At 42.1% G+C, this 25,102-nt stretch overlaps 11 protein-coding genes across 11 annotated transcripts; all 11 read right to left on the bottom strand.

Annotated features, from left to right (window-relative positions):
* Positions 1-127: 127 nt before the first annotated feature.
* Positions 128-769, bottom strand: TM35_000081180 (uncharacterized protein; the record flags this gene model as incomplete). The annotated part of the gene is made up of 1 exon (XM_029023983.1): positions 128-769. The coding sequence occupies one exon, from the start codon at positions 767-769 to the stop codon at positions 128-130; it is 642 nt and encodes a 213-aa protein (XP_028884386.1).
* Positions 770-1,028: 259 nt separating this feature from the next.
* On the bottom strand, positions 1,029-2,303 carry TM35_000081170 (uncharacterized protein; the record flags this gene model as incomplete). The annotated part of the gene is made up of 1 exon (XM_029023982.1): positions 1,029-2,303. One exon carries the CDS (start codon positions 2,301-2,303, stop codon positions 1,029-1,031), a length of 1,275 nt encoding a protein of 424 aa, XP_028884385.1.
* A 2,458-nt stretch (positions 2,304-4,761) lies between these two features.
* Positions 4,762-6,036, bottom strand: TM35_000081160 (uncharacterized protein; the record flags this gene model as incomplete). Its single annotated transcript, XM_029023981.1, has 1 exon — positions 4,762-6,036. One exon carries the CDS (start codon positions 6,034-6,036, stop codon positions 4,762-4,764), a length of 1,275 nt encoding a protein of 424 aa, XP_028884384.1.
* A 501-nt stretch (positions 6,037-6,537) lies between these two features.
* TM35_000081150 (isoleucyl-tRNA synthetase) lies at positions 6,538-10,014 on the bottom strand (the record flags this gene model as incomplete). The annotated part of the gene is made up of 1 exon (XM_029023980.1): positions 6,538-10,014. The coding sequence occupies one exon, from the start codon at positions 10,012-10,014 to the stop codon at positions 6,538-6,540; it is 3,477 nt and encodes a 1,158-aa protein (XP_028884383.1).
* A 1,519-nt stretch (positions 10,015-11,533) lies between these two features.
* TM35_000081140 (uncharacterized protein) lies at positions 11,534-12,745 on the bottom strand (the record flags this gene model as incomplete). Its single annotated transcript, XM_029023979.1, has 1 exon — positions 11,534-12,745. The coding sequence occupies one exon, from the start codon at positions 12,743-12,745 to the stop codon at positions 11,534-11,536; it is 1,212 nt and encodes a 403-aa protein (XP_028884382.1).
* A 560-nt stretch (positions 12,746-13,305) lies between these two features.
* Positions 13,306-13,881, bottom strand: TM35_000081130 (uncharacterized protein; the record flags this gene model as incomplete). The annotated part of the gene is made up of 1 exon (XM_029023978.1): positions 13,306-13,881. One exon carries the CDS (start codon positions 13,879-13,881, stop codon positions 13,306-13,308), a length of 576 nt encoding a protein of 191 aa, XP_028884381.1.
* A 287-nt stretch (positions 13,882-14,168) lies between these two features.
* On the bottom strand, positions 14,169-16,238 carry TM35_000081120 (uncharacterized protein; the record flags this gene model as incomplete). The annotated part of the gene is made up of 1 exon (XM_029023977.1): positions 14,169-16,238. One exon carries the CDS (start codon positions 16,236-16,238, stop codon positions 14,169-14,171), a length of 2,070 nt encoding a protein of 689 aa, XP_028884380.1.
* Positions 16,239-16,799: 561 nt separating this feature from the next.
* Positions 16,800-17,744, bottom strand: TM35_000081110 (uncharacterized protein; the record flags this gene model as incomplete). The annotated part of the gene is made up of 1 exon (XM_029023976.1): positions 16,800-17,744. One exon carries the CDS (start codon positions 17,742-17,744, stop codon positions 16,800-16,802), a length of 945 nt encoding a protein of 314 aa, XP_028884379.1.
* A 492-nt stretch (positions 17,745-18,236) lies between these two features.
* TM35_000081100 (uncharacterized protein) lies at positions 18,237-20,306 on the bottom strand (the record flags this gene model as incomplete). The annotated part of the gene is made up of 1 exon (XM_029023975.1): positions 18,237-20,306. The coding sequence occupies one exon, from the start codon at positions 20,304-20,306 to the stop codon at positions 18,237-18,239; it is 2,070 nt and encodes a 689-aa protein (XP_028884378.1).
* Positions 20,307-20,686: 380 nt separating this feature from the next.
* TM35_000081090 (RNA helicase) lies at positions 20,687-22,804 on the bottom strand (the record flags this gene model as incomplete). Its single annotated transcript, XM_029023974.1, has 1 exon — positions 20,687-22,804. One exon carries the CDS (start codon positions 22,802-22,804, stop codon positions 20,687-20,689), a length of 2,118 nt encoding a protein of 705 aa, XP_028884377.1.
* Positions 22,805-23,379: 575 nt separating this feature from the next.
* Positions 23,380-25,062, bottom strand: TM35_000081080 (putative tartrate-resistant acid phosphatase type 5; the record flags this gene model as incomplete). The annotated part of the gene is made up of 1 exon (XM_029023973.1): positions 23,380-25,062. The coding sequence occupies one exon, from the start codon at positions 25,060-25,062 to the stop codon at positions 23,380-23,382; it is 1,683 nt and encodes a 560-aa protein (XP_028884376.1).
* Between the last annotated feature and the right edge of the window lie 40 nt (positions 25,063-25,102).

The raw sequence follows: 25,102 nt of genomic DNA, 5'->3' as shown, positions 1-25,102 counted from the left end.
TTTTTTTTTTTTTTTTTTTTTTTTTTTTTTTTTTTTTTTTTACATTATAGTCGGTGACAACTGGTGCGATTTTCATTACCCCAACACCACCCCTCTTTCAATCCCCTTTTCCCAGCCTTGCTGCCCCTTAGCGCAACGAGGCAAAGCGACCACCAGAGAGAACCGGCGGCTCCGCAGAGCTTCCCCCACGAAAGTTGACGCCGCTGTTGTGGCTCTGATTACCAGAGTAGCCCCTTCGGCGTCTGTTATTATGATTATGATTATTATTACTGCCCCCACCTCTCCCGATGAACTTCCAGCCTCTTCCGCCACGGTTTCTCCTGACACCACCATCTATGCGAACGGGGCCGTCATCGCTCTCGGTCTCTGCTCTCGTCTCGCGTGGCTTTGGGTCCTCCACCTTCGCAATGCGTATGGAGTCGAAGAAGCACTGGTCATCGTCTGCCCATGAGGAAAGCACCGACTCTTGCTCCTGCATTGTAGAGTTCGTCACCGATGAGACGCATCCAACCACCTTGAAGGCATTCACCGGAACACCCCCAAGCTTGACACTCTGCGACTTCACGGCATTTGCGTAGCTTTCTCCACCAGGGGGCCGGACAGACATGGTGCTGTTCGCACCGCTCACAGTGCCTGGAATAATCACCACGTCACCTGCATTTACGGTAGTGGCACTGCCACTCCCGCTGTCAACGTTGTTGGGCTCCATAGGGTTGATGGAAGCCCTCCTGCCCACCACCTGTGCGAATGTGACGTTCTCCTGCATCATCAGTGTTGTTTGTCTACCTGAGACCCTTCTACCTTGTTTAAGCGCTATGAGGTTGTGTGCTATCGTCGGTCAGCTTTAACCCACGCGGGAGCGTGTGAGGAAAATTCAAAAGAGAAAAGCAAACAGGTGGCATAAATGCGCATGGGACACAAACACACACATATATATATATAGTGAGAAAGAAAATAGAGAGAGAGAGATAGATACACGCTACTTGGCCACAATGCACAACCGAATCAGGGAAAGAGAATGCCGTCGCTCAGCTGCGGTTCACCTTCACTAGGTCTGCAGTGACAGAGTCGTAGAACCCAACTCGCTCTGGGCTTAACGGGTCCTCCCCGTTGTTCACGAGAAGCCCACTGTAGCAAATGGACAATCGATGTAGCAGATGGGCCAGAGAAGCTTGCCCGAGCTCCATCTGTTCACACGTCTTTGCGGCGCGGTGCACCTGCACCGTGCGAAACACCAAAACATGATCGTGCTGTGCGCTTACCCGACCTGCAGCCGAATCAAGAAACATCCTCTCATCGTTCCACACCGCAGCTACCACTGTCGCAGCAAGGAGTTCCACTACGGCCCTCTCCCGGTGTAAACTAAGCGCAATGGCCGCCATGGCTTCCAACAAGTTATTCACACTGAGCCCGGCCATGCATACAGGGACCATATCCGCCTCAGGAACACCACCACCCAACACATCTCCATTACTCTGCGCAAAAACAGTTTCTACGCAGGACCTTAACGGGTTGCGCAGCGATCGCCACTTCAGCACCCTTACTACCGCTTTGAAGCACGGCTCATGGTGAAGTCCGAAACGGTGGAATGCAACAAGAAGACGGACGAGATCGCCTGCGGCTTGATGCGCAAGCTGTGCCGGGGACAGAAATGGACCCCGAGGGCTTGTGAGACGCTGCAGAACGCGTTCCTCAACAAGCCCAAGGCTGGAGAGTGTCAGAAGAAGCTGTGAGACCGCATTCCCAATACCACCCTCCGACGGTGGGATCGTCTCACCAGCGAGTCTTTTCACCGGTGTAAGGACAAGGCACCGCAATTCTGCCATGAGTTGCAGAAGCAGAACGCCGTCCTCGCACTCCAATATGTGGTACAGTTCAGCAAACACTGCTATTTCCTTCATGGAGAGCAGAGCGGGTCTCTGTTGTTCGCCGCCTGGCAATGTGACTCCACTCCGAACCTCGCCTGTGCGATGACTATCTCTCACTCGACGCAAGTACCCCGCAGCGTCTGGGGTGGCCTCATCAGGAATAACAACAAGTCCCGCAGTAGAGGAGGGACCCTTGTGTGGCACGCTCCCCTGAACCATGCCGTCGTCACCACGGCTCTGAACACTACAGGGCCCCACATCGGTGCCACCACGCTGCGGAGGAGGAAGAATAGTCCTAAGTACTGAAAACACCTCAGTCTTGGCTTCGAACAGCACCGCATCCATCCGCGATCTGTGGGACGTATCTGTCACTACCCCACTCGAGGAGAAGGACCGGTGAACAGAAGGTCTGCTGCCAATCTGGTGGTTTTCCATTCTTTCGTCTAACTGTTGCCATTGACTAAGGAGTGATTCTGCTTTTCGAAAAATGGCAGACACCGTTGCAGTCGTGCTTGAATTAGCCATAGGCGAGAGCTCTTCGTTATCCTCTCCACATTTTATTCCTTCCCTCTCTTCTTCACAAATAACGGCAGAAGATCTTGTTACCGGGGGCCTCCCGGCCTGCTTGCTCGTGCGCGCATGTGCTGCCCTGCGACGGGGTGAGACGTTACGAGACCTCGCCGCCAGACTGCCCTGCGGTCCTGTGCGCAGTGGACGCGCAGACCGAGTGAAGTACCGAGGTGCCCACCGCAGAAGTGAGCTTTGCCGGATCATTAATCAGAAACGGCAGCCCTCTGGGGAATCACCTTCACTTAAGTAGCACGAGAAAAAAAAAAAAACAATAACAGAGAAAGAGTACCTTGGCACAATGTTCACAGCAGCTGTAGTACATAGAAAGACATACTCTGCGTTCCAAAAAACAATAACAACAGCAACTGATAAAGAGGGGATCATCCTGCTTTCCCTTTCCCTTTAACCCAACCAAAAAAAAGCGCGGAAGAGCGCGCATACACACATGCCCCCCAAACATCTTTCCCACAAATATGTACACGTTCAAACACAGTTTCACAAAAAAAAAAAAATAGTCACCATCTGTAGCAATGTGCCACGTCATATATGTATATATATACTTCCACGGCAGATGTAACTACAAACGAAGACATGTATATAAATAGAAATTTGCATTCCCCTGAGACGTTCTCTTCGTAGAGAAACGGCCATCACCACAGCGCGAACCCACATTAAACAGATTGAAAATACCGAATTATTGTTGGTATAAACAAATAAAAAAGAAAACAGCGAAAATAAAATCACATTGCCAAGCATTCAGTTATAACTTTGTTCACCCCTTCCCTAATACCATCGTGAGAAAAAAAAGGCCGTGCGGAAGCGTGGGGGACCTGTCTCATTATGTAATCACCCACACTGCAGCACAGCAGCTGGATCTTCGGAGTGGACGAGGAGATCTGTTTGAAGAAATCCAGAATCTCAGCAGTGACACCAGCCGATACTACAGACGGAATGGCGACAGAACCGGCGATGACACGTTGAGAATGATCCAAGTCTCCTCGTTCTTTTTCGTGTGGGGAATGCACGTGGTGGTGCCCCCGTCAGACTCCCAAGGATTGTTAGGCTCATTGCGCTCAGTAGAGCTCGGGAGGGAGGGGCCAGAATGTGTTTGTCAAGGTCTCGTTCAAGCACCTGCAGAACAGGATCTTTCAGCAGCATGCCGTGCCTCCCTCCTCCCAGTCGAGACGCATGACTGCGGCCCCCCGCGCGTTGCGGGTGGTAGAATAAGGAGGAGCGGATGCTCGACCTCGACTTCCTTCTACATCTTCTCCAGGTAGATGCGGAAGGAGGCTTCCACAGGTTCGAGAAGAGAATACATCTCAACATCCATTAACGCATCGATAAAATAGGAGACCGGAGCAGCATCACCTTCCTCCATGTCGGAAGAATACCACATGTTTATGTGATGTGTCACCTCCGCCAGGAGTGTGGGGTCAAACATATAAGCAACGTGAGGGGGCAGGCACATGGTCACAAGGGGCCAGGAGCAAACCGTACGGTGGGTGCAAAACGCGATGCTCCCCGCACAAAGTCATCTTTCGCCCAGAAGGACCCCGCTTCGCCTGCATCTGCCCTGAGCACGTGTAGTCACCTTAATGAGTTCTGCGATGGATGCAAACGTCACGGTGCACCCTACCCAATGAACTGCACCATCAGCCTCACATACACCCCACTGCAACTGCTGCGCGTGCTGCACACAGCATAGAAGAGGAAAAATGAATGTGAACAAACTACATTCGGTCGTTATCACCAGAGGGTATTGTCTCCCGTCTTCTCGCGGCACCCAGGAAGGAATAAGCATCAAGTCATCGTCTCTGTCCACTCGAGGGTATACTGGGGTCTGGCGAGGGGATGTCACCAGAGATCCTGGCATACGTGGACGGTGTTTCCCAAGCACAGCACCGTGGCTGCTGTTGGCATCGCTATCAACGCCCTCCTGTGGGGGTTCCAGCGTGACGTTCAGTTTACCTTAAAACAGTGTGCTCATCTTTCGCGTTTCTCTCTCATGATACCTGCGCAACACGGAAAGAGAAGCGAATAACTATACATATGTATCGATGATACCAAAAAAAAAAGAAAAAAAGATGGGATTTGTTGCTTTGAGTTAAGAGAGGGTAAATGAACAATGAAGAGACACACACACCGGCAGTATTCCTTCTCCTCTTTTTTTAAATGTTTCTTCTTCATTTCTCTCTCAAGAAGTGCATGCATTCCCTATCGAACGAACACATGCCTTTACACGACTAGGGTTCTCATTTCCTTCAACTGGCTGCTTTCAACACACATTCTTCATTTCCTCTCTCCACTCCTTCTCTTCTACCGGTCAACTATGCGAATCCTCCATATGGGAGCTGAAGTGCAACGTACGAATGTCGGCCAGGGCTACAGTCTTTGTAACCTTTGTGCCAGCCAGCACCATTTCTAGTCGATCGTTAGAGCCCATACGTCTGATGTTCCTTCGCGTAAGGGGAAACACAACTTCACTGCGCCCAATTGCCAACCGTTGGGCAGGTCCGAGTCGCACACGCACAACTCCCCCACCGCCTTCCCAAAGGCTCCGCAGAAACCCTCCAATGCCCTCAAACCAGTTGATTTGAACATCAATCACGTGCTTGCGCTCGAACTGTCGACGAATAGTGGGGAGACAGATCTCGGTGACGTCTCCATGTAGAAGAGAGCCATTGTGAAGGTAAACCATATCCCACGTACGCATCGTCCGTATGGCACTGGCAACCCGACTTTCCTCTGACAGCGACAGTGAGAGAGGAACTTTCGTAGGGTGGAAAAGGGTGTGACACAACGAGCGCACAACACCGTCCCCCCAAAACCCCCTAAAAACTGACGGCCCACGCGCTTCGTGCATGAGTTGCTCTGCATACGCCTGGAACCCCAGGAGGTCAAAAACACAGTCCTTCTGCTTGACAGTGCTGGGGTCTAGCACCACTGCGGAGTTTGTGAAGACAACCACTGGCACGACAAGCGTACCGCACTGCTTGTGAACCTGGCGGTCTGTGTACCATGTGCCATGCTCCCTTGACGCATTCGACCCCGCGTCACCAGTGGACGAGATACCGCTGGTGACCGAATGGTGGTCTGGGAGTGCGATACGTCTGCTGTTTTCAATGAAACGCCGCAGCGCTGCCGCCTTCACCAGGTTGTCTTCCTGAATGTCCTCAAACTCCAAGGCACGCTTAGAATCATGCGAGCGATGAAACCAGCGTGGCCCGTTACACCACACTTGGCCCCGCCAGTGCTTCACCTCCACCACGAGTACAACCGGACCCACAGCAACGACGTCTATCTCGCGGTTGTGCCCTAGGCGCTGCACGTGCACGCGGCGACGAAGAAACACGTGCTTCCAACCAGCAGCACGCAGCGCTGCCTCAACCAGCTCCTCCGCCTCCATGGAGGCCAGAAACTGCGAGTCGCGCACTGACATCCTGGCGAATGACAGAATATGGCGCCAAGACCAAGACGACAAGCTGTCACGGAAGATCCCTCGACGTAGACCAGCTGCAACAACTAGAAGCAACAGGGTAGGAATCGCAAGCAGCGCATACGGCAGCCAGTACAGCACGTCATCCACATAGTCTAGCATCAGTCTTTGACAAGACACACAAAAAAAGGGAAAAGAATTTTATCAAGCACATACACAGGTACACCAAATCACAGCAAAGAAAAAAAACAAAATACACCAAAACAGAGGGAAAAAATGATGACACAGCATAGTACCAAAGCTATGGCGTGTAAGGAAAACCTTTGAGCGATTTCCCTATAAGTCCTTCACATTTACGGTATTCTCACCTTTCTACCATATTCGCACTTCTTTATTTTTATTATTATTATTTCTTTAACCTTTATGGGAATTTCTCCAAACAAGCTAAACATACCACGTTCAGATCAGGTCACAGAATATTTCACTTCATTCTAAGTAGTAAAGCATAAACAAAAAATTATTACAACAATAAAAAAAAATTTCCAAAAATCATAAAATTCTCCTTTTCCATTTCTCACTCATCAAAATATTCTTTACTTACCTTTTTAACTATTTCCCAGATACCATCACAGCAAGGGGATCTTCATATTTAAAGCAACTCCCTCAAGCGGAGGGTTCTGTGAAAACAATCCTGATGCCAACACCAGAAATAGAGTTATCTTCCTCAGCAATCAACTTTGCCCCAGCGGGGAGTTCCGCAAGCGGTGCCCATTTACCTCTTATGGTCGCATTCACCTGATCCCTGGAGTTGACGATGGAATTTGCGAGTTCAGGATCCTCAGCTTCGTAGTAAACTTCCACCACATCTGTCACGACGAGCTTTGCCTTCTTGCGAAGCTGTTGCACGCGATTAACAAACTCGCGCGCACGCCAGGAATCAACGAGAGCCTGATCCTCACGCTTGTCAACAAGAACCACCACATCATTGTCTGTGTTGCTTTCGAAATCGGTGATGCCCTCCTTGAATTTTCGAAGAACCTTGACGTCCTCAAGTGAGATGCTCTTTCCGCACAGCTCAGCCTGACCTGTTTTCAGGAACTGCGCCACCGCCTCCGGCTCCATCGCCTGGATGGCCTTGCGAATCTGAGGTGCCTCCTTGCGGTAGCGTTTGCCCAACGCCTCCATGTTGGCGTCCAACTGTGTCGTGACGTATTCGTCACCAGAGGACAATACAACGTCGAACGCATTCACTTCGTCCTTGATGTATTGAACCACCTTCTCCACGTCGTCCAGATAGGACTGCTCGGGGTGCACGATGATCACCTGCCGCACCGGTCGCTTTATGGGAATAACCATGCGGTCTCTCAGCACGCGACAAAGGTCAACAATAGTCATCATGCGCGTCATGGCACGTTCCAGTGCCTCGTCGTGTCTCTTCGCATCGTCGTCAGGGAACATGAGATAGTGCACGGAGTCCACCTGCTGTGCCGCAGGGAGCAGTGGCTTGATGCGCTGATACAACATCTCTGCCACAAACGGGGCGATGGGTGAGATGATGCGGCTGACCGAAAATAGGACCGTTAACATGGTCGAGAGGGCCTGAGAGCGGTCATCCTGATCCACAGCGTTCTTCATACGGCGGCGATTCATACGGACATACCAGTTGGAGAGATCTATCACAAAACGCAGAACACCAGGGACAACATTAAAGAGATGATACAGCTCCATCTCCCGCTTCACATACTGCTGCAGCGTTTGCGTGGACGCAAGAATCCAGCGATCCATCTCGTTCGTACTTACCACGTCGACTGATACATTTCCACCGGCCTGAACGCAATAGTTTGCATTCGCAATGAAGAACTTGCTCGCATTGAAAAGAGGGAGCATCACATCCTTCACAATGCCCTTAACTCCTTGTTCGCGGAATCGCAAAGGCTCTGCTCGCACCACAGGGGAATTGATCATGTACATACGCAACGCATCTGCACCGTGTGTGTTGATGACAATCGATGGCTCCGGGTAATTCTTCAGTCGCTTGCTCATCTTCTTTCCGTCCTCTGCGAGTATCAATCCGTTAACAACGACATTTTTGAAGGGGGCGACGTCAAACAAAGCAACACCCAGAACAAGCATCGTGTAGAACCAACCGCGAGTTTGGTCAAGCCCCTCTGCTACGAAGTCCGCCGGAAATCGCTCCTCCAGGAAGCCCTCCTTGTTCTCAAATGGGTAATGCGACTGGGCATACGGCATCGAGCCGGACTCAAACCAGCAGTCGAACACAACCTCAACACGTCGTAGCGGTGGTTTGCCCGGTCTCTTGCTTGGAATAGTGATATTGTCCACAAAATGTCGGTGGATGTTTGTGATGCCTGTTACACCCGAAAGTTCCTCCAGTTCCGCCACACTGCCAACACAAACAACCTCCTCCCAGTCCTCGCTGTGCCAGATAGGCAGTGGCGTGCCCCAGTAACGGTTACGAGAGACATTCCAGTCCTTCGCATCCTCCAACCAGTTGGAGAAACGGCGTGTCTTAACGAAATCAGGTACCCATTCTGTCTTGGCATTCGCTACCAACAGACGGTCTTTGATTGCCTCCACATTGACGAACCAAGCATCAACAGCCTTGTAGAGCAGTGGAGTCTCGCTACGCCAGCAGAATGGGTAGCTGTGGACAATGGACCCCTTGCTGTGAACCAGACCCCTTGACTCGAGATGTTTTAGAATATCCGGATCCGCTTCCTTCACGTAACGACCACTGAAATCGACCACTTCGGAAGTAAATGCGCCGTTCTCGTCAACGGGGCACAGTAACTGCTCTTTCGACAAGACACCATTGGAGATGCAGATGCGACAATCCTCCTCACCAAAACCAGGGGCCTGGTGCACAATACACGTACCGGTGTCTGTTGTCACGTACGTGTCGCTGATGACACGGAACGCCGTCTCACCAAAGGTCTTCTCGAAATACGGAAAAAGGGGCTCGTACTTGGTGCCGATAAGATCAGTTCCCTTCATGCGACTCACAATGGTGTATGGCGGCTCCTGTGTTTCATTCTTGTTGTCGCCCTTCTTTTTCTTTGCCGGATAAACTTCACTGAGACGAGCCTCACCGAAAATGTAATGACGCTTTGTCTGGTTGTCCAGAACCTTCACGTATTCCAAATCGGGATGCACGCAAAGTGCCAAGTTACTCGGAAGAGTCCACGGAGTTGTGGTCCACGCCAGCATATAGGTATTGGGATCATCCTTCGTCCGGAAGGTCACCATCACAGAGGGGTCGCTTACATCCTTGTAGTTTTGGTTGGCCTCGAAATTGCTGAGCGGTGTGGTGCACCCTGTTGAGAAAGGCATTACCTTGAAGCCGCGATACACAAGTTTTTTTTCCCATAACTGCTTGAACACCCACCAGACGCTCTCCATGTAGGAAAGATACATGGTTTTGTAGTCATTATCAAAGTCAATCCAGCGTCCCATGCGGCTCACCGTCTTGCGCCACTCCGAAGAGTAGCGCATCACAATGCTCTCACACTCACGGTTGTAGTTATCGATGCCGAACTTATTCACATCGTGCGAAGACTTAATCCCGAGGTGCTTATCAATCTCAAACTCAATTGGAAGTCCATGACAGTCCCAGCCAAAACGACGCTCCACGTGATGTCCGGTCTGGTGAGCGTAACGGCACACAGTGTCCTTGATGGTACCGGCCAACAAGTGGCCATAGTGCGGCAAACCCGTCGCGAACGGAGGTCCGTCAAAGAAAGTATATGGCTTCTTTCCCTCCGACTGCCTGAGTGACTCACGGAATGCGTCCACTTTGGCCCAGTGCTGCAGCACCTCCTCCTCCATCTTGGGGAAGTTCAGCTCACTGTCGAAGTTCTGCAGTGGACCCCCACCTGAAGCCTTAGCGCCTTCACATGCAGCCATATCTCCTTCACCTTTTCCTGCTTGTGTGGAAGAAAAACACTTTGCTAGCTTGCCGTCGTCAACCCCACCGTCAGGCAGAGAAAATGAAACAGAGGAAGGGTTGGAGGAAGGCATACGAGAGTAAATGAGAGTACGCCGTGCCGAGGAAAAGTGGTTTTTGCTATCTTTACCACCTTTCGCTGCACAGCGCCATACAAATGTGATGCAGCGTAACATCAATTCAAACCGCTTGAAGCTTCTTTGGGTTAGTTATTTTCGTTTGTGTTTGTATTTACACACTCACGTGTGTGTCTCCGTGAGTATATATTTCTGCGTGTGTGTGTGTGTGTGTGTGGGTTTCGACGTGAGAATATCCCCCCTGTCAACTCTGAGCTCTCTCAATTTTGTGCTCCCAACACGGTTGGTTTGCACCACAAAGCTACACCCAGTAATGGAACGATAGTATTGCCCTCGCTTATCACTTCTCTGTTTCCAGGGAAAGGAACACAAACACACACACAAAAAAAAAAAAATAATAATAATAAAACGCCACACCAATTGTGTTAAAAAACAACAAGAAAGGGCAGCAACAGAAATAATAAACAATGAGGGGGAACAATATGGCTCTACACGTCACCTCCAACTTACATGTACATTCTTACACCATGATATATTCACCCCACATCATCACACTGCACTACACAACCCACGAAAAATCAAGTATCGAGTTAACAAATGAGAAACGGGTGTTTACAGGATGAAAAAAGTAGTCCTCTCCCACCCCCACCCCAGAAAAAACGTCGTATACCGCAACTTAGACCAGGATTCACATAGTATTTTATATTAAAATAATGAAGAAGACAATATACAAGCAAAACTTTCCCTGCACAAGTAAGAACATGGTTTTGTAAGGCGAGTCAATTTTTCATAATGGTGTGTATAATGACACGCCTAGTAAATGATGGTATTAGCTTTACTACAACAACTTACACTCTCTTTTTTTCGTTTTGATTGTATTAATACCACAGGCACTCGCTCACACGATTTGTGGTACCATATTTATAGGTGAAAGCAGCAAAAAAAAAAAGAATAATATTTGACTTTTTTTTTGAACTTCATTCACTTGACATGAGAAAAGATATCTTTTTGTGGTAACATAGTAGTATTCAAGTACGCAAAAAAAGTGAGAAAAATAAGTTAAGGGAAGTATCGTATATTTTTATGCGTTAAGTAGCAAGTATTTTTCAGCTTTGGATATAGTGACACCTACACCCTACCGTTACTGTCAATATAATATAGGGACATATATTGTTTACCTTTTTTTTTTTTTTTTCTACATTTATACCACCCACAGTGATTATTCCGGGGGATAGTATTATGAAAGCAAGAATGTCCTATTCGGTTTACATACGCACATATTTCCCCCCACCCTTTTTTTTTTCTCTTTCCCGTTTTGTATGTTCATTTGTATTATTATTCCCAAATAGAAACCGCTTTCGATTAACACCACGTTTAGCATATTTCTTTTTTGTCTTCTTGTATTATTCCCCATTTGTACAGTTAAAGTAATTATTCATCTGAGTCTATTTTTTTTTTTTTGGTAACACATTATTTAGTTTTTTTTTTTTTCTTCAAGATGACTGCAGAGTCCAAGCAGAAATAGAAGCAAACAAAAAAAGTTCATGAGTTGTGAAAAAAAAAAAAAAAAGGTGTTATTGCCCATAACGTCCATCGCTCTCATATCCGCTATCCATTATTATTCCTTATTATTTTCTGTCACTGCTGTTGGTAGCACTTCTTGTGCATATGATGATTCCATACTCTTCACCAATTGATCAATATTACTTTTTGAGGTTTCTTCATCTTTTACTTTTTCTTCTCCTTCAACATCTTTCATTGATGGGTAGAGGACTGAGCAAAAACCATTGGTGGGAGTAAAAGGCAACAAGGTAACATCTTCTTCGTTCATCTGTAACTTTAAATGACGGAACGGCTCACCAATTTCCAATGTAGTCGAACACAAACCTTCACTTGAAGATGTTACAGATGGTACACAATCAGGAGACTCATTCGAATTTAGTTTTTCCTCCTGGTGTATTTTTCCAGGGGATGTTAAGCATATCTTCTTTGTGTATTTACTCATTATCCCAGACAAACACACATTTTCCTCCAATGTACCATTTTTTTTCCTACGCCGCACTGTGTTAGTGGTATCATCTTTAACTGTTTGTCGAAGTGCAGGAAGTGATCTTTGTGGTGATAGTTTATACTGTGAGTTTCCATTAAAGCCGCGATTCCCTGGACTTGTTGGTGGACTATCTCGTCTGCCAAGTGCCTCAAATGTGGGATCCATAACGGCAAAGTTGCGTGTTGGAGAACGGGGCATTGGTACATACACATCTCGATTACGCAAAACCGTGCGATAGAGTTCAAAGGCATCATCTGTGTATGGAGTGAAGAGCGCATGGGCAATCACCGGCAACACTACAACGATGGCATACCCTATCACAGGAAGAATACCACACACGTAACACACTACTATACAAGAAGAAAACTGAAGGATCATTAGTAAAATAATGGCTATACTACGATCATTTCCCATTTTTACTCCTGTATTATTATCTGTGCCATTTTTCACATTTCTAAAAAAAGTACCTCGTTTGATAAGATGCATACTCACACTTATAATGAGAATTAATGCAGAGTGAGGTATAAAAAAGACAAGCACAATAGATATCAATAATGTCCAATTAAAATAGTTTCTTGAGAACCAGAGGAGATTAACTAAAATACGAGTCATGTACATGTATCGAATTGGCAAAGACGGTCTAACAAAAAATTCAGATGAAGGTCGTTGTTGTTGACCTAAAGAAGCATCCCAGAGAATAGAAAGTACAAGAATCATGCCACTTTCGCTACCATTCGCTCGTAACGGTGTCAGTCTACCGTCTTGCGAGTCAGTAGACATATTTCTCTCAACCATACAGGGAGATTTACAAAGGAAAGGGAAAAACAAAACGTCCCTTTATATATATATATATCTATAAATAGATATAGATATTCTATGTTTCCTTTCCATATGTGAAAGCAAAGAAAATAAAAAACGAAAAAAAAGGGTAAAACTCTTTTCAAAAAACGGTCTTTACCACCGAACATACGCAAAGCACAGCAAACACAATAAATGGAAGGAATTTAAAGGGAATATATAAATAAATATAATATGTAAAAAAAAGGAAAAGAGAAGAAATAAAAAGAAAGAACAAAAAAAAATTTGTAATTTTTTAATTATAACTTCTCTCAGGTTTAAGATTAAGCGAAAGAAAGGGGTAAAATACAATGCACATGGGTACGTATATAAAACGATCCGTGAAATTACGTAAAACAATGAGAAAAAAAAAACAACAAACAAAAAAGTTAAGAAGATATCTGTCCAAATAATAATAATAATAAAAACGCCAAAACTCTTTCCTTTCTTCCAACCCTCTTAATAAAGAAAAAAGAAAACCAAAACATAACAGGCTTACTTCCTCAATCTAAACGCTGAAGCATTCCCTGAAGTTCTTCTGTACTAACTTTTCGTATACGTATACCATCTGTTACTAAACCACGCCGCTCAAGATGTAGCGCTATTCGAAGAGCCAGTAAATGTTTACATAACCACGTCTCTTGTCGCCGCATCCCTTGATAATTATATGCCCCACAAGGACAAAAGTACGGAGATAAAAGGCAATGTTCACCAACAAAGTAAAGACACCTTCCTGTAAAGTTATTCACACCATTATGTAAATCATCCTTTGATGATGATGGCTGCTGCTGTTGATCTTGCTCTTTACTCGAATTACTCTCAATGGTATCATCACATGCCACAAATCGTGTAATAAGTTCCGCGCCATGCAATGCAATCCCAACTGCAGAAGTGAATACTTTCCCGTGTATCAACTGCAGAGTTGCTAATGCCTCTTCAAGCCAAGTATTAGATAGAGGTGTTACCTCTGCTGCTGCATTTTCAGCTAATGCACGCTGTGTGGCGAGACGATCTGCGTAGTTATCCAAAGCGAGTTCCGTTAAAAGTTCAGGAACACCATGAGCATTTCGAGGGAACATTACAAATTTACCCGTACACTTGTACTCTCAGATGATACAAAAACACAAAATAATATACAGGCAATTTTAAATTGCCAATGTCTGAGTTATTATGACTTTCTATTCTTAAAAGGGAAAGAGAAAAAGAAGGAAAAACGAAAAAAAAAAAAAAAAAAAAAAAAGAAATAGAGAAAGAGACATCTTCAAACATTTTTTAGATAAACCACAGATGTACATATATATATATATATATATATATATATATATATATATATATTAGAGAGAGAGAGATAAGTATACCTTTAGTATTACCGTTGACGACGTTGTTTACCACCTTTATTCTGTCGAGCATCTTGACGCGGCCGTTCATCATGACGCCGGCGATCGTCATGACGGTGTCTATCATCATTACGTTGTCTCTCATCGTTACGTTTTCTATCATCATTACGTTGTCTCTCATCATTACGTTTTCTATCATCATTACGTTTTCTCTCATCATTACGTTGCCTTCCATCTCTTGAGTACTGTGAGGCCGTGCTTGTGTGTTGTTGTTGCTGTTGTGGTGGTGGTGGTTCACTGCGGTGACTCTTGTGTGTACTTTGCGAGTGTGGTCGCTTTCTTCCACCACGACTATCATCTCTGCGTCGGCTGCTTGAACGGCGTCTACGGCGATCATCCGAGTGATGACGCCGGCGGTGCTTACTGCTGCTTCTTCTTCGCTTTGCCCGTCTTTCTTCCTCTTCCTGCCGCCGTCGCCGCTGGACTTCTTTCAAGTCTTCAAAATGAAATTCTTCCTCAATAGAGCGTTCGGCAAGAACGGGTGCAGCGCTACTTGCCGACAACACACCTGTGTTCTGTCCATCTCCCAGAAGAGAAAGACCAATACCAACACTGTTATTGATACCACTACTATTATTATTCGTATTAGTATTGTTATTATTATTATTATTATTATTATTATTATTATTACTAGTATTACCATTATTATTGGGTTGCAAAGCCATATTTCCACCCATAAGGAGATTAAGGTTGAGTGTTGATTGAAAAGCCTCTAGCGGACCAAGTGAAGCCACAACGGGAGGAACGGCGAGTGGTGGATTTGAAGCAGCTAAATTAGACATGGAAGATGGTAAATTAGGGTTTGAATCCACCATAGTTGTCTGTTGAAGAGATACAGCAGCATTTGATTGATTCTCATTTGTAGGAATATTTCCTAGAGTTTCATAGTTTCCACCCACTTCAGTTACCGTGGGTATTGCCGATGTTGTTGTTGTTGTTGTTGTTGTTGTTGCGTTTGTTGTATTTGTTGCAGCTACAGGATAACATGGTTGACAATGTCGTGTTGCAATTAAAAGATTAATATTTTCATTTTCAGAGCTTAAGGCTTCTTCAAGATATTTACGGTGAATACGAAGAACTGCATTTAACTTTGCCTTGTCTACACCGAAGGCCATTATCCATTCTTCTGGAAGTCCATTAATGTTAGCAGGTCGTGTGGAGAAGAGTGCACATAAAGCCAGCACATGTGCTTCTTCTGTATACAAATCAACAGATCTAGGTATATCATTTAACCAACAAACAGCATCGGCTAACCATTTTTTCAATGCTATATTTGCAAAGACTCCATTTACAGAGGTGAGTTTACCACTTGCCGTACCAAATTCCTTATTAATAAAAGCATCATCATTTTCATTTTCATCATCAATCAACATCCCAAGAAAAATAATAGCATACTTAAAAGGACATTCTACAAATGTCTGAAAACCAAGTGCAGGTAATATAATCTCTTCAGCCTCTAATACACATTCTTTAAAATCATTACAACGTTCTTGAGAAGGTTGTAAAAGTTCAATAACAGGTTCACCACGACGACGTTGATTAAGACGCATAAATATACGTACAATATGTGAAATATGTGTGGATGGATCTTCAATTTTAGCTGTTATTAAAACACATGCTGCGGCAAGATAGAGTATATCATCATGTTTTCGTAGGTTAAACAAACAATAATCAAGTGGTGCGTATACGTCGCCTAACACTAAAACTCCAGATGGTCGCTCCGTACCAACATGAGCCGGAATAATATATGATTTTAATTCCATATCTGAAGAAGAAGAAGTTGCCGTAATAGCAGAAGTCATGGTTGTTGCTATTTCATTCCCATCACGTGGTTCTCGCACTCCATTCTCTTGTTGATAATCACCACGTTTTCTTCTCACTTCCTCAGCCACTGCCTGAAAGCGTTGAAATAACACCGCGGCTCTGTACGCCACAGAGGGAGTTGTGCGAAGAAGAAGACAACCAGTTCTAATGAGATCAGCACCATAGGCACAATAACTGCGCCTGGCATCATCCATCCATCCAGTAAGTAATGACATTATTTGATTCTTCTATCGTTTCTTTTCTTCTTTTCTTTTTTTCTTTATCTTTTCTTATTTTTTTCTCTTTCTCTCTGTTGTTGTTGTTGTTGTTGTTATTATGGTTATTCTTTCTTTCTTTCCTTCTTTCCTTCGTCAAGAGTGTGAGTGGTATTTCTTCACTATTCTCCACTTCTCTTTACTGCTAGAAGATCATGGGAAAACGAAAAAAACAAAAAAAAAAAAAACATGATAATAAAAAGGAGAGAATACTTCAGATATGAGAAAGAGTAAAAACAAGAACAAATTAAAAACACACAAAAGAAGAAATACAAACAGTGCAAACAAACAAACAAAGAAAGAAAAATAAAAATATACACTGATTTACGTAACCCATCAAAGGTAAATGATAAGAGATTAAGAATTAACACCATAAAGTTCTTGCTTTTGCTTTTGCCGCTGCTGCAACAAACAACAACAACAAAGAAAAAAAACACACACACACACACACCTGTAATACTCATCAACTCTCCTAGAACCAGTCTTTAGCCAGGTACGCACACTAACAAAAGAGTTTGAGTATTACAAATCATCATCCATAATCATAGAATCTTCATCATTCCCATAATCAGCGCCATTGTAAATATCTTGATCCATTCCAATTGAATTCATATTATCTGATGATTGTCCTTGTTGTTGACCAGTTACTTTTTCCTGTGATGCCGGCATTTTTCCCCTAATCATTGCCTGAAGAGCAGCGAACTCTTCATTGTTGAGATCCATAATAGATGGATCTATCTTTGCCACTGCTTCCCTGTCACCACGTAATAGTCCCTGCTGCATTGCTGTTATCTCTTCACGTGAGAAAATATCATGTCGACGATTTTCCTTTCGTTCCATTTGATCCATCATTCGTTCAACCTCCATCTCCTTTGGATCAATTTCTTCCATTACATCCGCCTTAATCATTGTACGGAGTTCTGCATATCGTTCAGCAGAAAGACTCTTTCTCTTTGTGCATATAGGTGATGTCTGACAGAGTGAACGGGCCAAGGTCTCACCATCTGCATACTCAGGGAGATGTAAAAGCTTCGGAGTGAGTTGATCCATACTATCATGATCCATAATAGCTTCACACGCCTCCACTATTGTTGTACATGTACGTTTACACTTTGTGAATACCGGCAATTCTTCTATTCCCAGTAAGAAGGGAGCTGTCATTGCGGAGTAGTTAATAGCCACTCTACGTATCCATTGTCCAGTTTCTGCGAATGGATTACAAACATCCTCAATAGCTGTGAGGATATCATCTTCATTAACACGCACACGAGTCTCAACACTCGCTGCGAAAAGAGCCTGCACATCAAGGTAAGTTTTTCTTACCAAGAGACTACAGATATCACAGCTAATCGCATCAATGGCGTCCTTTGGAAAAGGTTCATTCAATGGCTTTTCCTTCTTGGCATTTGTCAACGTTAAGAGTGTTGCTGCTGATATGAGTAACACAAAATACATTAAGGACCGCATTGTTGTTTTTTTTTCTTTTTTCTTTTTTTTTTTTTACAAAACGTCAAAAAAGGAGAGTTTATACGTTTCACTTGAGGTTCAAATGTTTACAAATTTTAATTTTTTTTTTGTTTTTTCTTCTTTTTATTATTTATTTCCTTCTTTCCCTTTTTTTTCATGTTGTGGGGCAATGAAATTTTCATAATACATCATGAATCACAATTAAAAAGAAATACAAATAAAAAAAAAAAAAAAACAAATAATAATACCAATAACAGTAGTAATAATAATAACAACAGTAGTAATAATAACAATAACAGTAATGATGATAATAATAAGCATAATATTAATAGGAATTCCCAAAACAAAAAAAAAGAAAAATAGTACATGGAAAAAGAATAATAAAAAAAAAAATACACAAAAATAAATAATAACCCCCAAAAGGGAGAGAGGTAATAAACATATCTGCTCTTCATTCTATCTTTCTCTCTCCTTTTTTTTTCTTAATAAGGTTTACGGTCCTGTAGAGGAAGAAGCAGAATCTGAAGAATTATTATTATTATTAATATTATTAGACTTCTTTTCAAAGGCTTCACGAATACGATGAATACCCTCTGCATAGTGTTGACCAGATTGACGAAGTTCTTCATCATCATCGAGATCATTAAAGTAATAATACACAATAGTTCGTAACCAATCCGGTATATTATCTTGTCGTGCAAATCGAATTGCTTTTTGATTAATATAATGTCCTAAAGGTTCACAAGCACGTACCATACGTGTTTCTAAATTGTAAATATGTGTAAAGAGTGAAATATGAGTAATATCATGAACTTCTTCCTTTACAACTCCTCCAAATCGTGCGGCGGAAAATGGATTTTGTGTAAATCTTTCCATTTCTTGTTCCTGTTGTTGTTTATCTGGCGTGGTAAGATAACCGTTAAGTAGTAATTGTAACTCTTGATGAGTATTTGTTAATTTCTTTGCTGGCAGGACACTTTTTTGAATGCGTCCACTTTCTTTCATTTCCTTTTCATCTTGATATAATAACATACATCCTTCTAATTCAATGAGTTTAGATAATACTTTCGCAGATCCAGGAGCTAAATCCACCGCATGATCACCGAAACCAGCACAGACAAAGGAATTAAAGGAAGCACCATTGTTGGCTATTAATGGTACACCATCAGGAGTAAAGGCCCGAACATAACGTTTAACTCTCACAGGATCTATTAACTTTGTTCCCTGAGCATTATTATTATTATTATTATTATTATTATATTGTTGTTGTGGTGGTTCTTGTTGAAAGCGGTTATACCATTGTAAAAGAGGGATATGAATGCCACACTTCACATGTAGGTATTTTTCTATAGATGATAACGCACTCGTACTCTCAGACTGCGTTTGTTTAGTTGTATCAAATGACAATAACCCTTGCAAAACAATAGTATTATTATTATTATTATTATTATTATTATTATTATTATTATTATTATTATTATTACTTTTACTACTGTTTTCATTAGGGACTTTATAAACCATTAAGTTAGAGTTTGGTACAAGTGATATCATATCTACAGAACTCTTAGAAAGAATCTCATCTAATTTTCCAACTCCCTCTCTACGAGGAGTATCAGCCTGCATGATAAGAGAGGATCCACTTAATCCGATAATAGGGAGTTGTGAAGAATCCCATGTTAGTGGTCCTGTTTGAGCACCAGCAGTAAGTACTACAATATCAAATGAATGATTTTCAAATTCTTTCTGACCATTAACTTCTCGAGAAAAACGAAGTGTAGATATCATTTCATCATTAAATCGAAGGTAAGTAGTACAATCTAATAGTTTTTCTCCAAATCTAAATTCAACACCATATTTTTCATAACATATTTTAGCTAATTCTTGTGTCCATCCCACTGGATCAATCATTAATGGTCTAACATGTGCAGTGGATATTGGAGATATTTCAGTTTTATTATTATTATTATTATTATTATTATTATTATTATTATTATCTTTTTTTTCTGTACTTGTTAAACAACCCACTGAGACATCTCGACTAATAATAAAAGGCCTTAAACTCTGATGTTTAGATGAAAGTTCCTCCATTACTTCTACACTTAACCGTGAGAGATTATTTGTATAACGCATTACTTCTTCTGTTGTTAGTTTGCTCCATCGTCGTGACCACAACCATCTATGAATAGGTGAGGAAAAAAAACAATTCCATGCATTTTCAGATGAAATAATATCTGGACAAGTAAAAGAAAATGCCCCCCGCAACAATTCACGGTTCATATTAAGTGTTTGAATATATGGATAAAGAAGACCAACACCAACAAATGGAAGAGCGTATTGTGTTTCTCCCAAACCAACACTACGGCGTTGCTCAAAGACAGTTACATGGAATCCAAGTTGAGCCAGTTCATAGGCAATGTGAACACCAGAGATACCAGCGCCAATAACAGCTGCGGTAGGAGTGGAAAGATCAAAGTCTTTTAATACTTTATCCACATCACTTTCTTGGGATAAAGAATTCGATAAATTCTTTGAAAAGGAAAAGTGTGAGGAAAAATTTCCCATTGCAATTATTTATTTATTTATTTTTTCTATTCCACCAAAATAATGGTCCTCCCTCAACACAGACTCCAATGTATTAAAGCTATGTATATATTTATATATTTATATATGTGCCCCCTATTCTATCACATAAAAAAAAAAAAAAAGCAAAATCACAATGTAAATAAAGCAGTTGAGGTTCAACAGTTTTGTATCCATTTTTTTTTTTATTTAAAGAAAAGCGAGGATACAAAGAAAAAAAATAAAAATAATAATAATAATAATTTATTTACAGAGTTTACAGCAGGAAAACACCAACATAAGAAGAAAAGATAGATAGATAGATAGAAGGAGAGAGAGAGAGAGAGAAAGCCCCAAACGTAATGACTAATAGCAACCCTTCTTCATTCCACAGGAACTAAAAAGGATGCTGCATCACGAAGCCACTCCTCTTGTACCACTGAAACATCTTTCATATATCGTTTCGTTGTGCGCACCACACTATTAAAAACCACCAAAGCCGGTTTTTTACGCAGTGTAAATAATACAGAAGAAGGATGAAGATGCACTACTTGTTGTCCCACAATTGTTTGATAATTTCCAATCTTTGCATTGTAAAAGGCACCATTGAGAGAAAATCCATAACACAATGCACGTCGAAGTAATTCAAAATCACGTAACTTAACGGCTCCAAATTCTTGTTTATTAGGAATATCAAAAGATGTATCATAATCATCATTATTACTATTATCATAATTATTATCGTCACGTTTACGTTTTTTATTCCATGATTTCTCTTGACCAAGTCCTACACGGTGTATTTTTGATAGAAAAGATGAAAGTAAATCATCATCATTACGTTCACCAAGAATAGACATAAGTTGTGTGATAACATCTTCTGCTTTAAGCATTTGACGTTGATTAATAGCATTTGCCTCACACCACATTTTTCGTTGGTCTTTTGGAGATCTTTTATAGGCATGATAAATACTAATCAATGTAGCATGATCACCAGCAGACTTAGCAAATGCCGCTTTACACCTATCGGCACCATCTTTCATATCACGAGAAGTAATGAAAAGATTTTCTGTACTTGTCATGGCAATCGCAACCGCAGCATCATATTCAATACCAAGAGCTTTTCCTGCAAGTAATACAATAGCCGCCATTGGTTCAATAGGAAAATCTGTTAAACGTTTTCCAAGAGCCGTGATATGTCCTTGACGATCTAAAGCACCAAGTAACATTAATGTTTCTTCTGCTTTTGTAACCGCACGTGGATTAGGGGCATCCATAAATTCAAAATCCATAATACTATGAATATTAAGACTTTTCATTTGTAAAACCACACTTATGAGAGAACTTCGTTGAATTTCTGGTATCGTGTTTTCAGAGAGAGATTCAAAGGCTTGAGATGTATATAAACGATAACATTTACCTGCAGTTACCCGACCTGCACGACCTGTACGTTGTGTAGCTTGAGCTTTACTCACATCCACTTCAGATAATATTTCCATACCAGTTTTACTGTTAAAATGTTTAGCCTTTACAACACCACTATCTACCACATATTTAATTCCCTCTACTGTAATGGATGTTTCGGCTATATTAGTAGCGAGAATAATTTTTCGCTTTCCAGGAGGAGCAGGATCAAAAACAGTTAACTGTTGTTCATATGGCATAGCGGAATAAAGTGTTAAAACAATAAAATCTCTAATATGATTTGGTAAATGTTTCATTCGCTGTTCAAGAATTCGTTTCGCATCTTCAATTTCCTCTTGACCGGTAAGAAAACATAACACATCACCTGGTTCCTCTTTTTCATGAATTTGAAGAAGTGTACTCACAGCTGCCTCCACGTAATCTGCTTGAGGTTCTAATGTATGAAAGATAGAAACAGGGAATGTACGTCCATGGACAACACCTATAGGAGCATCCCACCAAAATTTAGAAAAATGTTCAGCATTTAATGTAGCTGACATCACCACAATAGAAAGTGTTTTTCTTCTTCTTCTTACAATATCTTTTAAAAGACCAAAAAGAACATCCCCATGTAAAGTTCGCTCATGCGCCTCATCCAGAATTAAACAACGATACCGTGTGAGATCTGGATCTGCCTGAATCTCACGAAGTAAAATACCATCCGTCATGTATTTAATTCGAGTTTGACTACTACAAGTATCATCAAATCGCACAGAATACGCCACTTCTCCACCCACTCGTCCTCCACGCTGTTCCGCTACGTGTCTGGCAATACTCACAGCCGCCACTCGACGCGGTTGTGTACATCCCACTATTCCCTGTCGCTGCTCCGGCTCACGGGAAACAATATCATCCCAAACATATTGTGGTATTTGTGTAGTTTTACCAGATCCCGTTTCGCCTACAATCACAACAGCATTATGGCGGCGAATCATGCGAACAATCGCCTTGCGGGCCTCTTCCACAGGCAACTGTCTCACCACAGTGTGTGGACCACTGCCACTCCCTGTAGGATGACTAGAGAGACGAGAAGAACTCATGATGTGTACAGGATATTATTACTATTATTCGTATTATTATTATTATTGTTGATAATTCTTCTTCTTCTTTTTCTTATGGGTGTTTTTCCTTTCGTTTCGTTTCTTTACTTTAGTTAGCAATAACAACAACAACAAACAAATTAATATAAATATGTGTACTCCAAACTACAAACCACTACACAGAAGTTCAGAGTGAGAGAGAGAGAGAGAGGTGGTCGCCGCAATGCTCTCACAAGAGCTTTCCCCAGATGTCTACAGAAAAGAAAAAAAGAAAAGAAAAAAAAAGAAAAAAAAAAGTTGATGGCTGTCCCCACTACACCCTTTAACATAGATGAAGCAAATTAAGAAAGAAAAAATGTTAATTTGTCATTTCCATAAACAATAACAAAAAAAAAAAACAATAAAACTCTTTTCAGACACACAATGAAAAGAAAAGCAAACCAAAAAAAAAAAGAACTAATACGCAAATGAAAATTAAAGTCAGGTTAAAATATGTTTTAATAGATAAAATAATAGTAATAATAATAATAATAATAATAATAATAATAATAATAATAATAAAAGCCCAAGAATTATTATTTTCTATCGTATATTGTGTCATGAATATATACTTCTTCTTCATGGATAGCACTTACATTATACAGCGTAGTTGTTAAACTATCTGAAAATGGTACCGTACAATGCAAAGTGGGACCCAATACAAATCGGTTTCCTTCTCCACGCATACCACGTTTTATTTCTGGTCGCCATACAGTAGTTGATAGACGTTCAAAACTTTGATAACAAGTAGAACCTCCACCAGAACCACTCGTAATAAAATCAGTTCCATTAAGGTGATGTATTTCTAATAAATGATCATCACCATTAAGGTACGCATGAATTTTATGTTTAGATATAAAAGGAAGTATGCGATTACGAAATACTTGATTTCGAGCCATTTTAACTCCATGCATACTACCTGACAAAAGAGCTTCATGATTAAGTACAAGTCTCCAGCGATGTCGTTTTGGATCATTAAAAGGACGAGCATCAAAGAAATCATTTCCACTTTTTATTTGATGATCCCATGTTTTATCTTCATAACTATTCATAACGAATACATCCATTACATCAGCTGTACAGGATGATGAATCTTCCTCAGTACCTTCATCCTTCTTATTCTTCAAATCACTTGTTTCTGTACAACTTTTAATCAAAGGAATAGTAATACCAAAATATGGGGCAGGGAAGAACCACATTGGATTTGTCTTGCTATATTCCACTAATACTGAGAGTTTTCCCAGTAGATCATGATTCCCTGCAGATATAAGAAACGGTACTCGTTTAAATGCTTTATGGGAAAAAGGACGTTCAAATGTATCAGCCCATTGTGCATCTGTAAGAGAACGAACTCCTGCAGGATAAAAGTTATCCCCTGTAGAAACAATGAATTTCACCCAATACTGTCTCATCAATAATTTAAGTTGTCGAATAACCATACTTTGATCTGGTTTAGGTGCTCCCCAATCACCTATAGCTGCAAAACAAATTGGAGGAATTGGTCTAGGACTCAATCCAAGCCTCTTTTTAAGTGATACAAGAAGGTCAAAACGTATCATACAACTTGAAGTATTAAGTCCATTTGTATCAAAACCCCATTCATTTTTTTGATAATTTTTTTCTGACTGACATGATACAGAAAAAGGAGGAAGTATCACTTCAAGTAACCGTACTGAACGAGATCCACTTCTTCCTCTCCTTGTCCTATTTAAAATAAACTTTGTCTCCGTATCCATTTTTGGTGAAGATTGAGTGGTACAGCTTTTACATTGGACTTGTTTCACTGTAAGCAACGACATAATTTCCATTGTTACCACCATAGGTAATGTTTCTTTTCGCAACAGCGGACATGCAATGGCAAAACTATCAAATCGTGGATGTGGCCAACAATCCTTTGGGGCCTGTAGAATATATCCCCATGAACCACTGAGCCAAAACTTTTTGCCACGACTATTCAGTTGCTGGGGTGTATTCACCGGTGTTTTTGTGGCTGTTGTGGTTGAGGGTGTGTCCATGGATTGTGGAGTTGGTGGCGGTGTGGCGCTGATGAAATGGAGGAGGGCGATGACGGCGATGGCGAAAATGGGAAGAAGAAAAAGAAAAAGAAGAAGGCGGCGGGGCGGGAAGGCGGCAGGGAAGGGCCCCGGCGCGATGAGGCCGTTGGGGGACTTCTCCGAATCGTGGCGGTTAGAGGAGCGGAGGAGGCGAAAAACGGGCATCCCTAATCCACACAGAGAAAGAAAAAAAAAAAAAAAAAAA

This window comes from Trypanosoma theileri, assembly GCF_002087225.1.
Source record: "Trypanosoma theileri isolate Edinburgh chromosome Unknown TM35_Tth_8_V1, whole genome shotgun sequence".
Taxonomy (NCBI): Eukaryota; Euglenozoa; class Kinetoplastea; order Trypanosomatida; family Trypanosomatidae; genus Trypanosoma; species Trypanosoma theileri.
This window is presented reverse-complemented; position numbering and strand designations above follow the sequence as displayed.